The following is a 14,546-nucleotide window of genomic DNA, read 5'->3' as shown; positions in this document are numbered from 1 at the left end:
TGTATACTTTCCCCTCCTTCTCTGCCCTCCCATGTGATCGGATCCAGAGTAAAATCTGGGCAGCACATTTGAAATTCATGTAAATCCAGGTGGAATTTAGCAGCTGGGTGGAGGAGCCAAAATCAGGGGGGTACCCTAAATTCCAGGGGACATGCCAACCCAACTTTTAAAGGATTCCCTCACCCTTTTGCTTGTAAAGGGGAATTCTCATTAGATTCCCCTTCACAAGCAGAGCCCTCGAACTGGATCAAACCAGTCTGTATCAGACTGGGCCTGTCCTGTCCAGTTCGAACTCAGATTGGCCACCTTTATTTTTTTAGGCAGGTCCTATTCGAGTTCGGACTGGTTGAACCAAATCAAACACAGTTTGATTTGAACCAGTTCTGCACATCCCTAAACTGTACATCACATATGGATATAGATATGTGCTTGCTCATGTGAAATGGTTGAGAATAGAAGTAGATACATGAGACCAATTGTCAGTTTGAGGTAAATGCAGAAATCTAAATATTGAGATCATCCATTATTACGATGATGTTATGAAGCTGTCTGCCGTATCTGGGAGCCACGAAAGATCTAGAAGCTGTTTTTTCTTCATCTGACATGTTTTACAACAACATGTAGGTTGATTTACATTGGTTTGCTTTCTACTTTGTAGATGGCTGCCCATTTAAACAAGGTTCAGGACTAGTTGACAAAGTTGGCTGTGGCTTAGGCTCACATACATGCCCAAATTTGCATGGAGGGCATATTCTGTGTACAGGCACAGGAAATACATACATATATTTATAGAAACACTTGCCACTTTAGAGAAGGCGCCTAGTGTGTGCATGTCCTGTTGGATCATATGATAGGACTTCCGTGCGTATGCCCAAAGAACAGCCAAGTTCACTTCTTTGGAGGCTGCAGCTGATTGTGTGAACTAAGGGTGTGCACAAAACAGATTTTGCATTATGTTCTGAGCTCAAAATGAAATGCAAAGTGCTCGAACTTGTTCACTGAAACAGCGACTAAATCAGATGCTTTGATGAAACAAACTCGAAACATTCTGAGTGCCATTCTGGAGAGCTGTTTTTCCAGGGAGTGCTGGTCTGTCGATTGGGGTTGGTGAGCAAATCAGTCCTCCAAGGCGGGCCAATGTGCTAAGTCCAGAGCAGAGGCCTGGTCTACCCACCAGTCCTTCTGAGGCGGGCCGAAACACTAAGTCTAGGGCAGAGGTCTGGTCTACCTGCCACATGACCAGCTCGGTAGACCATTTCGTAGACTAGCTCTCCCTGGAAAAACAGCCCTCCAAAATGGTGCTCAAAACACTCGAAATGTTTCAAGTCGAAGCAGGGTTTTTTTGTTTCAAGCTCAAAACAAGTCCTTCATCTGAAGGGTGTTTTTGTTTCGAGTTCGAAACACTTGAAACAGCATGTTTCGAGCCAAAATATTTTGCACATCCCTAGTGTGAACTAGCTCTGAGAACTGGACAAGAGACATTGCCAGATAAGATTGTATGTTGAAGACGAAGAAAGCAGGAAAAAACAGTCTTGCTGTAGAAAAGTCAAGGAAACCACAGATGTATTGAGTTGTCTGATAAGAAATGTGAATAAGGCACAGGAAATAACAGTGAATTCACATTAAGTTTCTTCTCGGCTGTAGTTCCTTTTATTTAGGTCTGGAAATTCCATGTTACTAGAGAGTTTGCACATGTCCTCTTCTTCCAAATCCATTCCCAAAACGTTCTAAACTTGTGCAACAATAGTGAGTATCTCCTGATACATGTACCTCAGAGGTTCACATGACTGACATAGCCTAGCAGTGCATGACCCTCACAACAACACGCTACATTTGATTTTACACAATGGTTTCCATTTTTTTCCAGCAGCTGCTGAGCTACTTTAAAGGCCACAAACCCAGCTTTATCATTATACAAACCCCAAACCATTGTAAATTCACAGCATTCCTGACACTTACATGACCATAGTGGAAAAGTTCAAAAGAATGAAAGATCTGGTTTCAAACCTGTTCTTCCTCTTATTAAAGCTTTTCTCAGAAGTGCACAGGTGCTGGTAAATGACTAGATGTCAGTGTCCCCATTCTGTGGACTTTCCTTCAATGAAGTGGGTCTGCTTTGGGGAATCTTGAAAGGGATCATAACATTTTCAGCCTTATGGTAAGAAATGTTTTGTTATGCTTCATCAGATTTGATATGATAGTGGATGACATTCTGCACAGTGAGCCATGCATCTGAGAGGGGTGTGAGCTTGCTGCTTCCATGCCAACCATCATGGTATTGCCATTCTTCCCACTGGCAGTAGTAGCGCAGCAGCAATGACACACAGTTTTGGTGTCATGGAGCGGCCGGCCTTTGCCTTTGGAAGCTTTGTGGAGGGGCTCTTGACTGTCTCAGAAGTAGCAAGCTTGCTGCATCTCTCTTGAACAGATGGCTTGCTGCATAGAATATCAGCCACTATTCCTGAAGGAATGCATTATCTACCATTTTAGACCACAATTGCTCCATTGGTAGAGTGTGATAATGTTTGTTTGTTTGGCCTAAGGATGTCATTGCGATTCTCTGTTTGGAAGATTTCATATTGTGGCCAGTGAATTTGGTTCAGAATGATCACTCTAATGAGTGTTCCCCAAAGTGCAGTGAAGCTCCTTTGCTAGCAAGCTTTCTAATTCACTGACTAGAGGAGACAGATTTGCACACAAATTCTTTTGCATATGTAGAATTTTTTCAAGTGCATGAGAAAGTTCTTGAGGATCAGGGAACTTCAGGCATACATCCTTCATCCATAAGGGACTGCTGGATTGGGGCAATTCTTGTTAAAATATAAGGCTCAAATTCTTATGCAATTCAAGAATAGCTGTACATGCTAGATGGTGGTAAAACACACAGTCTGTGCTTACTTAAGAGGGTGTACTTTTTTCCAGCTCCCCAGATCTTTTGATGTTATTGCAGTGGCTTTTACATTTGTAATTCTGCTAATTAGCCTGTAATCAACAGAACATAAACATCAGCATAAGTGATGGAACAGCAGATCCTCTTAAATTCATCACATTAAATCACTCCAGGGGGAAAGGATATAAATCCATTTATGAAACAAATCCTTTTCTCAAGCTTTCTGTTAAATAAAACCACTGTGTGGAAATTGTAGTCTCTTCCTATCAGAATTAATGTATTTAACTATTTTAGGGAGCTCCACAAAACTATCACAGGTTATTACAGTCACCCTGCCACATTCTTCATCACCATGCATCTTCTTAGGTAATATCTATTGAATATTCAACATTATTCTATTATCTGCTTTGAGTTCTGAGTAAGCAGCTCTACATATACAAGCTGCTCATACATATATAAATATATAATGTTATCAAGCTTTACAAAAATTATCCTATCCAAGAGGCTACCCTTAGCTGCCACAGGCAACTGGCAAGTTCTTATTTTGCAAGCCTACACTAGATACTTTCAGATGGAGCTCTAGGCTGATAAAAACAGTTGCTGTTTTCAGCTAATTCAACTATTGGATTAAGGGACATTGCAAGTGGATGGTTACCCTTAAGTAAAATATGTTAGAGGTAAAAAAAAAATTCATTCCCTTACAAAGACTTTTAAAAAATATCTAGAATTTAAAAAATCCAAACCTTTTCTGCAAAGATCAGAGGCATATCATCAATTTGAAACCACATTTATTCACTTTAAAACTGTCCAATTCAAGTCCTAAGTGAAAAATATGGGGCTTTTCACATTGTAAAATACACCTTTACTGGAGGGATAATCTAAAGGAAATCCCTTCCATTGGCAGTCAAAAGCAAGAAGCTTATTAAGAAGTTGTATCCAAGGAGGACTTTTCTCACAAGGGCTGTTCTAACTCCGAAGGGCGTCAAACAAGGGTGTATCCTGGCTCCACTCCTATTTAACTTCTGCATTAATTCTATGGTGGGCCAGCTCAGCAATCTTGATTTCCAGAACTCTTCCAGATTTCCAGAGGAGACACATTGCCATACTGTTATATGAGGATGATGCAGCCATCCTCTCAAGGATTGCCACTGGCCTTAGAAGAGCACTGAGGGCCCTGATGTTGCACTGCAAGGAGGACTGCCTCGAAATTAACTACCACAAAACTAAAATCATGGCCTTTGCCAGGAGGCCCAGGATCCACTCCTGGAGGATCGGGGGACACAAGATTGAGCAAGTTGCACATTTTAAGTACTTGGGAGTAGTTTTTCATTCTGGCGGCTCTAGAAAAGCTTATGGAGAACACGTAGCTCTAAATGCCCAGAGAAGCTCCTCTGCCATTGTCAAATTCCTGCGGAGGCCACTATCTACCTGCAGCGCTTGAACTGTTTATAGCCAAGTCACTAGCTCAGCTCCTCTATGTTGCTCAATTGGGCCTCTTTCCCAACATTGCGACACTGTACAATCTAAATTTCTGAGGGCAGCACTCTGTGTTCCGAGATGTGTCCCCAGTGCCACTCTGCAACTAGAGATAGGCCTGATCAAGATTGAAGCTAGGGTGTGGGCCAGGGGTGTAACAAGGTTAGAGTGGGCCCAGAGACAAGATTTTAAAATGGGCCCCCTGCTCACTGAAGCTCAGCTCATGAGGTAAAAAAATCTTAAATGAGGCTGAATAGTGGTAACAAAACGCATAGATATAGATATAGATATAAAAACACATATGTGCCACAATAGAACATCATCCTAAATTATTTTTTAAAAGGCTTTGTGCATTGTGGATGATTCGAGTCATTTAATGGTACTAGAAAAAGACATGCTGTTCTGGTAGCTCCAGGTGTTAACACTCACATCAGTTTCAGAGGATGAATACAACTGAAGGAAGCCCGGGCAGGTGTGCGGCTGGGGGAGTCAGTCATGTGACTTGCCTCGGGGGGGGGGAAGGCAGTGGGCCCCCAGACAACTGTCTCCCCTTGCCTATTACGCCCCTGTGGGCAACCACTCTCTGTTACTGGCTCAGACTGTTCTCTCACCCAATTGGTCTTGCCCCCCTAACCCTACACGATGAATACCGATCTAAGTGGACTCAGGCAATTGAGGCAAAAATAGCTACTCTGGGCCTCTCCTCCCTGATCTTGCTCGACATGGGCTACGATCAGGCAAAAGCAACCATCAAGCAGCACATTACAGACACTGAGCGCCAAACTGATCCCAGCAGTGTCCAAAAATTTTATATCAGTGATGGACTTAGATATTCAGCCTTTCCAGCAGCATATCTCACCTAACTGGAGGTCCCAAACCACAGAAGGACGTTCACCTTGGCTTGCTGCCATGGCCTCCCCTCAGCCGTGCTAGAAGGCCATTCTAGAAGGACCCCACTTGCAGAGCGACTATGCCCCTGTGGCCTAGGGCAGATCGAAACTACTGAGTACGTCCTCCTATCCTGCTCATTCTGTATAGGCATTCATGCCTCTCTCATCCTTCCATTGATAAGGAAGTATCCGGATTGTCCGAGCAAATTCTACATTTCCCTGCTACTCTCTGACTTTAAGCCTGCCATTACATATAGCGTTGCCAGGTACTGTGCAGCTGCGATCGACATCCATCGGCGGATGGCAAACTGTGAGCTATTTAGCCCTGATTTGACCATGTAATTGCTCACGTCTCCCTTTTCGTTCCTTTTTAATTGGTTTTATCGCTCATTATAATTTTTATTCTGGCTTTCTCAGTTTTATTATATTTATGTCCTCACATTTTTTAACTTTACTATTTTATGTCCCCCTTTTAATGTCTTCTATGCATTTTTATGACTTTTAAACATAATAGCAATAGTATTATTTTATTTTTTCATTTTTAGTATTTCTAGCTTTTTTAGTCCTCGTATTTTTTAACATATAATCACCCTCATACATTTTTAGTATTATCAGTCCTTTTAATGCTAATATGTATCATCATATATGTATCCACCTTCAATTACTACTTTCATTTACTCATACTCTTTAACATGTTGTTTTATGCTGGTCTATGACCATAATAAAGAAGGATGATGATGATGGTAGTGGTGGTGGTGGTGGACTTTTTAGTCTTCAGGTGCCTTAACTTGTCCTGTTGCATTTGTGGGTCAATTTCATGTACAGGGTGGTGGTTCTAGACATTTTCTGGATATCTAGGCATAACATAGCTACCTTGCTATGTATTTAGGGGGTAGATCATCAAGTAAAACATGTTCGTTTGTTCGTTCGTTCATTCAGTTTGCTGAGGAGGGGTTCCTGATACTTCTAAACTTTGTACTGAATTGTTGCATTATCATGTGGCATACAGCTTGTTTGTAAATATTATTTTAACAACTGCATTCCTCAAATACCATTATGACCAAGTGTAGTAAGGAGGTCTGAGGAGAAAGTGCCACATGAAAATAACATACATATTTGAAAATGTACTAGGACCAAGGAGACCCGAGTTCAAATCCCCATTCAGCCATGATACTAGCTGGGTGACTCTGGGCCAGTCACTTTTCTCTCAGCCTAACCTACTTTACAGCATTGTTGTGAGGAGAAACTCAAGTATGTAGTACACTGCTCTGGGCTCCTTAGAGGAAAAGAGGGATATAAAATGTAAAAATAAATAAAAATAAATAAAATAATTTTCATTGAAATCAATGTCACAGGGCTGATTGAAACATTCATCTACAATACATTGCTTGATGGCAGTCATTAGATGCTTTGATGCTGAAAGTGTACACTAATCCCATTTAGAAGGGATATGTTTGCGGTGATATAAATGATATGAAAACTATCCGTGATGTTTGATCTGTAATAGCTTTTTCACATATGTGAATCATATCTGATACTCCAGTCCACTGAGTGAAAAGATGTGGTTATATAAATTGGACATTGCTTACAAATAAATATCTTTAAAACTGAGATACCAGAGTGAAATGAACTCTACTTTTCATTTCAAAGAAATGTACCACAAAGATATGCAAGGTCTGTTTTAGACGAGATAGGGAAATGGAGGAACAGGAAGTACATGGTACTTACACTTCCTGTCCTGTATCAGTGTCTCATTCAAAGCTGTGTTCCACAAGGGTGGACAGCAGGAATCAGCGGAAAAGTAAAATGGAACTTGATAAAAGGTTAGAGAAAATGGGGATGGGGTACTGGCAATGAAGGTTATATTTGTAGTAAAGAATACAGAAATGATTGACACAATACGTAGAGAGGCAATTCCAGGTTTGCGATAAAACTGTTCGTTTAACAGAGAACGGCAGCCAATCACAGTTCCCTAATGCATGTACTGATATGATACACTTACTTGCAACGTGTTTATCATATTTACGCTTTACATGTAACACTTTACATTTTCAGGGGTACCCCCAAATACCATGGGGGATAAAGTATGTCATATGCACTATAAGGGGACACAGGAAAAGCACTTCCAAGCAAGTGAGTGCTGAAGTAGAGATTTCAAGGAAGAGAGAGGAAGAGTTGTCTTGGCAGGCAGTGAGTGGACCCTTGAGTCAAAACCTTGTAATGAGCTGCTTTTCCTCCATCTCCAGAATAAGAGGTAATATGGAACTGTCATCTCTCATGTAGCAATGACAATGGGCCATTTCAAACGATGCCACCCAAACGTATGCATGCATGGCTCATTCCTGTTTGGGGTCTCTTCCTTGAAAGAGCTGCAAAAGCACACACTCACAAATGTCCTACACTATCTCCCAGCCCTCAGGGTCAGATTTTGGGGGGCTCTGGGTACTGCAGTATGAAGGAGGAGGTAGGAATGCTCAATTCCATGAATGCAACACTGTTCATGGACTCTGAATCTTACTTTATGGTTGTAATGTTGGTGGTACTCTGACTTCACCAAGATCAGTGGGAATTTTGCAGTTGTCTTCAGTAGCCTTTCTATCTGAGCAAACAGAATTTTGTGTACCAGGGACCACATTATTTGTGTGCAATCATTGTTTGTGCGTGTGCGTGCGTGCGTGCTGTGGTTTCCTTTGTTTGCTCATATATTGTATTTTGTTACAGGAATGTTATCTCAGCTTTAAAAAAAATCAGATTAACAAATGAGAATTGTCTTCTAATGCTCATTCAGAATTAGTCTGAGTAGGAAATTCAGTGCATAAGTGACAGTGATTTAAAATATACAGTGACGATAATTCCACCTGGTTTTCTCTTGTAAATATTATTTTATTAAATTATGGTTTGTCTGAGCATGAATAGCTTTCTAAAGGCTTTTATGCTATTTAATCTCTAATTAAATTAGGACTGAAGGATTTAGCCATGCAGCAAGAAATGGCATACATGTAATCTGTTAGAAGCTCACCTTGGTATAACTCTGTAAAGGTCTCACACAGAATGGAAAGCTATGTGTCTGAGCTAACTTTTTAAATTAGTTGTGGTGAACATTTTGAACCTGGTGATTTCCAACCATGGTCACAATTTAACCCTCTGTTTGTAGTCCTATTATGCAGGGCTCTTTATTTGTGTACAAATTTGCCACAGGGCCTATTGGGAGGGGGAATCATGAGTTAGCAACTGTGGTAAGTGATGGCAACTCAGAAATAAAAGGCAGAGAAGTGCTCTGTGGGATGTGGAAGTAGGTTTCCATCTCCAGATATCCATAAAGAGAGTTTACATAGTCCCAAACATTTCTAAGGAATCAGAAGTTTGCAACCCCCTAAGTTACATAAGTGAAGTAGAAGTAGTTGACAATTAACTCTTCAACATCAGAGTTAAGGTGATGTAGCTGGTGGTTTACCTTAGCAACTGATTGTGAGAAGCAGCATGGCACCAGTGTCAAAAGAGGTACTAACTTATAGATCAGTTTTATTTTCCCTAGATTGGGCTCTGGTTGCTAGTTTTTCATGAGTTTCCTTTTAAGAAAAGATGTCTTGAAAGGGTTGTTTAAAATTTGCCAGAAGAATAATTTTGCATGTCCATCATAACTGTTCATCACTAAGTTCACATGGCGCTACAGAGAGGAGCAACAGGATTGGTTAGCACCTTGCATGAAGTGACTATCTAGAACATACTCCAGAATCTTTTGCAGTGCCCTGGGGTTCTATGATTATTGCTCAGGGGTTCCTTGGCAGGTGAGTCTATGTGAAAAGTTTCACAATCATCTAGTTGCTTTCTCCGCATTCAGACATAATGATAAACGATGGTTTATTGTATGTTTGTTATAAATGTTTATTCCCTGCCTTTCTATTGTTCAACAGTGAAAGCAACAAAAGTTTAAAACACAACACACAATGTTATGAAAAAGAGCCACAGCAAGTTTCAGGTTCACAAACTCCTTTCTCCTCTTCTTCTAATGCATGAGTGGAGGAGATTGGAACTTTGAGTTCTAGCTTAGTTTGTAGCCAACCAATTTTCAATTTTGTCCAAATGTGGTGAACCATGATTTGCAAAACCTACAATTTGCCCTAAGCTAGGATCCAGTTATCCAAACCCTCTTTATGTCTGATTATTTTCCATTTTTTTCATAGGAAAATAATATTTGGCAGGTGGATATGCAGACTCTTACAGAAGCTAGCCAGAGAGGTGTAAAAACAGAGTTTATATGCACATCAGAATATGCATTGGAATACACCTCTGCAGATGTCTGTCTATACTGCATTACTCTCAGTGGGATGAGCTTTTCCACCCACAAATAGTACAACTAGTCAACATGGTCCACCACTATAGTGCACAGCAGTTTTCCTCATTCATTTTTCTAATAATAACAACAACAAGAAGAACTAATATTTGCAGAAGCAGTTTGGGAAAACACAGACATTCAAGACACTGAGGCTATTCACACGATGGGGCGAAATTGGGCTAGTGGAGGCTAGCCCGATTTTGCCCCATTGTGTGAACCACCGGACTTGGCTGCGAGCCCAGTGGTTCCTAGGCGGTTAACCCGCCTAAGTACCCCTGCCCTTAAACCAGGTTTGTGGAGCGAGCACTCCACAAACCTGGTTTTAATAATCATGAGTAGACGCAGCGCAGCTTTGCACGATGGTTACTCATGAGGAGGCCCCCGGAGGGGAGGCAAAAAGCTGCCTCCCATCTCCGGGGGGCTCACCAGCATGCCCTGCACACCCACGCAGGGCATGCTGGAACTTCCGGAGGCCGATCGGCCCCTGCTCCCCCCAGCCCCCGCCGGATCTGTCACAGAGCCGGCAATCATGTGGGCACCCGATCCGGCTGCCCAGGGCTCCCTCTCCGCTCGTGTGTGGGGAAAGCGGGCTTAGCCCACTCTCCCCGCACACCCTTCTAAACTGGGTCTCACCGATCGTGAGACCTGACTCACTATGAAGACTTTCCATTGATGTTTCAAAGCATCCTGCTGCAGATATACCTATCGTTGTCCTTCTGAGTTCTAGTGGGTTAAAGAAACTGAAATGTCAAGACTGAGAGACTTGCAGCTCTTTAATTATCTCATGATTCATGCCATTCACTTACCTCTTATTGTTCTGAACAATAGTATGGCAGGCTGTGCCTTAAACCATCTGTAGATTCCCATTGTAGCTGACCTTCTTGCTGTTATCTTGTAGGGTTACCTTCCAGGCTCCCAGAAATCATGTCAGTAGGATCACATTCATTCTCCCCAGGAGGCCCCAATGGGATTATTAGGAGTCAATCCTTTGCTGGCTTCAGCGGTCTCCAAGAAAGACGATCCAGGCAAGTACAATTCCTAAGCCAAGCTTTCTGCTTGTAAACTGGGGCCGGGGGCGGGTACCCTACTTTGGGGGATATGTTGTTTTTATCTGACTTGTCAATAGCAAGGGATGCCTCCGTTATAGATTTGGCAGTGTGTCCATGCGCAAAAGCTTCAGTCCAAAAAAACAGAGGAGGAGGAAATGGTGCTAGCTTTACTAGAAGTTATCTCCTTAACCTGTTTTTTCTGTTGACTCTAGCAAGCCTCTGAATTGACCTCACAATTCAGGATGTGTGCATTTTAGTTAGTGGGGTTATTCTCACGATTAGCAAAAATCGGGCTAGGAGAGCCTAGCCCGATTTTTGCTAATCGTAAGAACCACCGGGCTTGGCTGCGAGCCTGGTGGTTCTAGAGCGGGTAACCCGCTTTAGGAGTGTGCACGGAACCGCGGAGCTGCGGTCCGGCACTGAGGTGGGGGGGTTCCATTAAGGATGGGGGGGCTTTACTTACCCCTCCCAACAAAGGTGCCGTATTTCGTTGAGCAATCGGGCGGCAGGATACCTCCCTGCCGCCCACTTCAATCCCCGCTTGTGGCTCCTTAAGAACTAAGAATCGGGTGGCAGGATACCTCCCTGCCGCCCCCTTCAAACCCCGCTTGGCTGGCGGCCGCCCCCTTCAATCCACCTGCCGCCCCTAATCCCCCTGCCGCCCCTTTCCTTCCCGTTCTCCATTGAAAACGGGCGGCAGGATAACTCCCTGCCGCCCCTTTGCCTGCTCAAAAGCCAAGCCGGCAAAGGGGCAGCAGGGAGTTATCCTGCCGCCCGTTCCTTTTAGAAATCGGGCGGCAGGATAACTCCCTGCCGCCCCTTTGCCGGCTTGCCTTTTGAGCAGGCAAAGGGGCGGCAGGGAGTTATCCTGCCGCCCGTTTTCAATGGAGAACGGGAAGGAAAGGGGTGGCAGGGGGATTGAAGGGGGCGGCCGCCAGCCAAGCGGGGTTTGAAGGGGGCGGCAGGGAGCTATCCTGCCGCCCGATTCTTAGTTCTTAAGGAGCCACAAGCGGGGATTGAAGCGGGCGGCAGGGAGGTATCCTGCCGCCCGATTGCTCAACGAAATACGGCACCGTTGTTGGGAGGGGTAATAAAGCCCCACCCCCCGTCCTTAATGGAATCCCCCACCCCCGAACCGCCCGTGTCCAGACCAGTCCGGAGGCCTGTAGAATGGCCTCCGGACCGGTCCGTGCACATCCCTAACCCGCTTTGGTAGCCCTCCTCTTAGACCGGGTTTGCGGAGCGAGTGCTCCGCAAACCCGGGCTATCTGGTCGTGAGTAGCCACGGCGAATAGCTGCCTCCCGGCTCCGGGGGTCTCGCCAGCATGCTCTGCGCATGCACGTAGGGCATGCTGGAGCTTGCGGGGGCCAATCGGCCCCAGCTCCCACCAGCTCTGTCACAGAGCCGGCAATTGTGTGGGCGGCCGATCCGGCTGCCCAGGGCTACTGCCCCGATCGTCTGCGGGGAGAGCCAGCTTAGCCCGCTCTCCCCGCAGTATCATCAAAAGCAGGTCTCACTGATTGTGAGACCCGCCTCAGTGTGTGTGTGTAGTAGAAGTCATCTTTCCCTCCACTCTGCCCCACCCAGACATCCCATTCTCTAAGAGCTGATTCAAACTTCTGTCCTGTGAGATCCTCTCAGTCTGCCCTTCTTTCGGTCCCTGGTCTTAGAGAGTTTCATAGTACTAGGGTCCATGGAAGGGCATTCTCTCTTGCTGCCCCTTTTCTCTGGAACTCTCTTTCCACACCGCCCTACCCTCCCTTTTCCGCCAGGCGTTTGCCCTTTAATTTAAGTCTTTTTGTTTTTTATTTTTAAATCTCAGATGCTGTTCTTGCTTTATACACCGCCCTGAGTCTGTGGATTGGGTGCTGTATTCAGTCTTTAAATAAATAAATAAATCTTGGGCTGCTTTAGGTCCTGTTTAATTTTAAGACCTTGATGAATTACTTTTGCTGCTAATCGGGTGGTAAAAACCTTTTGTCCTGTTTAGTCACATATTTCAAGACTAGGATAGCAAGTGCCGGCCTTCTTCAAACCAGAATGTGGAATTTTTTAATTTTTTTAAACAGGTATTGGTGTAAGTCAGGGTGGGAGCAAGGAATGTGAGGCAGGCAATGGCCCATTTCTTCTTCACCCCATTTTTGCAGATATTTCTGTATCCCTCTTGCCATTCCTTTTGAGACAGGATTTGTTTCTCTAGCTCTGTATATATCCTATATCTTGTAATGTCTAAATGTGAATGATCCTCTCGGTCAGGCTAGCACTCATTCATATTTTTCAGCGGTGTTGCAAAGCTTGTTCTTAAATTAGGCTAGCTTCTTGACCAGGGTCAAGTTCCTTGCAGGCTGAAGTAGATGGCTGGCAGGTGGGACAGAGAGGGAGTGTGCTGCCCTCTCTGCTGCCTACCCGCCAGCGGGCTGCCTGCTGTCCAGTGGGCTGCACCCTCTTTCCTTTTGGCCCACAGGCGGGCTGAAGAGGGAGTGTGCCGCCTTCTCTGCCGCCTGCCCACAGACCGCCTTCTTCCACCCAGCGGGCCATGCGCTGTTTCCTTTTGGCCAGCAGGCGGGCTGGAGAGGGAGTGTGCCGCCCTCTCTGCTGTCCGCCAGTTTCGCCCACCCGCTGGCCAGCCTTCTTCTGCCATCTTTCCTTTTAACCAGCAGGTGGGCTGGAGAGAGAGGCTACATGCCCTCTCCGCCGCCTGCTGCCATAGTTTTCTCGCCTGCCCGCTGCTTTCTCTGCCTGGCGGTGGCCGTTCTTACCCCTACCCGTGGCTATCTGGCAGCTGCTCATGAACTTTCGCAAGAGCTGCCACGCATGAGATTAGCCATGGATACATCTTAGAGAAATAAATATATCGATGTTAATTAAGTTGTATTAGTACATCCTGCTTTAATATAAATCAAGATGGCAAACTGGATCCATAGTGCAATAACTAGTACGTACAGAGTACTAGTATGAGCAAAAACACTAATCAAATGACTTAACTGGCCTTTTATCAAGTTTATTCTCTTTTCATTTCTTAGGATTCACTGACACATAGGCAGTTTTTTATATCTTTTGTTACTCCCTATCACTGAGTCTTTGCGATGGGACAGGCTACAGATCTAAATAAGATGAAATTATGAAGGAACTGAAAGTCTGATAGCCTGTGTGTCATGTTGGCTCAGACCTATTAACCCATAAACATAGTCCTCTGACAGGCAGTACTATAAGCAGATTGCTTTTAGCCAGGAAAGATTAAGCTACAGAAAGCTCCTTAGGCAATACTCCTTTGAGATATACAGATAATCATGATTTATAGCTTTTCTTTCACACCCCACACTCCTTTTAATGTTCATTTTGCAGGTGTAACTCCTTTATTGAAAATTCCTCCTCGCTAAAGAAACCCCAGGCAAAAGTGAAGAAAATGCATAATTTGGGATATAAGAACAACAGCACCTCTAAAGAGCCTCAGCCTGAAAGGATGGAAGAAGTTTACAAGGCCTTAAAGAATGGACTGGAGTAAGAGGTTTTATATATCTGGAAAACTAAAGCTGTCTTTACTTCTGCACAGAGAAAACTTTATTACTCTGAAATGGACATGGGTTCAGCTTCTTATGTCAAAGATTGATTTACCAACTCCCAGCCTTCGGGGAGTTCCTGTAACAGCTCAGAGCTCATCCACACAACCCTTTGGTTCATGACCGACTGAAATGAGCCCAAACTTATTTGGGATTGCATTTCAGTGCATAGCAGCTGCAGGAGATGTCCAGCTTATGTTAGATTCCATCTTGTACCAAGATGTTTGTATGCAATGTGCATATGTGCTGCTGTGTGGGGGCCAAATTTGACTTTTGGCATACCTTCACTCTCTTACATTTGGTATGGTTTGTAGTGGCATGCCAAAAGCCTAATGCAGATACAC

The 14,546-nt window shown here is 44.1% G+C and overlaps 1 protein-coding gene across 11 annotated transcripts in view; it reads left to right on the top strand.

Annotated features, from left to right (window-relative positions):
• The window catches only part of RIPOR2 (RHO family interacting cell polarization regulator 2), a 171,212-nt gene that overhangs the window by 101,776 nt on the left and 54,890 nt on the right, over positions 1–14,546 (top strand). For 9 of the 11 annotated variants that reach the window (XR_008306218.1, XM_053246287.1, XM_053246286.1 and 6 more), the window contains exons 2-3: positions 10,491–10,617; positions 13,988–14,143. Coding sequence is in view for 10 of the 11 variants with exons in the window: in XM_053246287.1 (XP_053102262.1) it covers positions 10,491–10,617; positions 13,988–14,143 (283 nt within the window). In the remaining variant the exon portion in view is untranslated. Of the gene's footprint in view, positions 1–7,362; positions 7,511–9,025; positions 9,045–10,490; positions 10,618–13,987; positions 14,144–14,546 lie in introns of those variants that run through there. The other 2 variants (XM_053246279.1, XM_053246285.1) reach the window with 2 other exon arrangements.

Source organism: Hemicordylus capensis, chromosome 4 (assembly GCF_027244095.1).
Source record: "Hemicordylus capensis ecotype Gifberg chromosome 4, rHemCap1.1.pri, whole genome shotgun sequence".
Classification (NCBI taxonomy): Eukaryota; Metazoa; Chordata; class Lepidosauria; order Squamata; family Cordylidae; genus Hemicordylus; species Hemicordylus capensis.
This window is presented reverse-complemented; position numbering and strand designations above follow the sequence as displayed.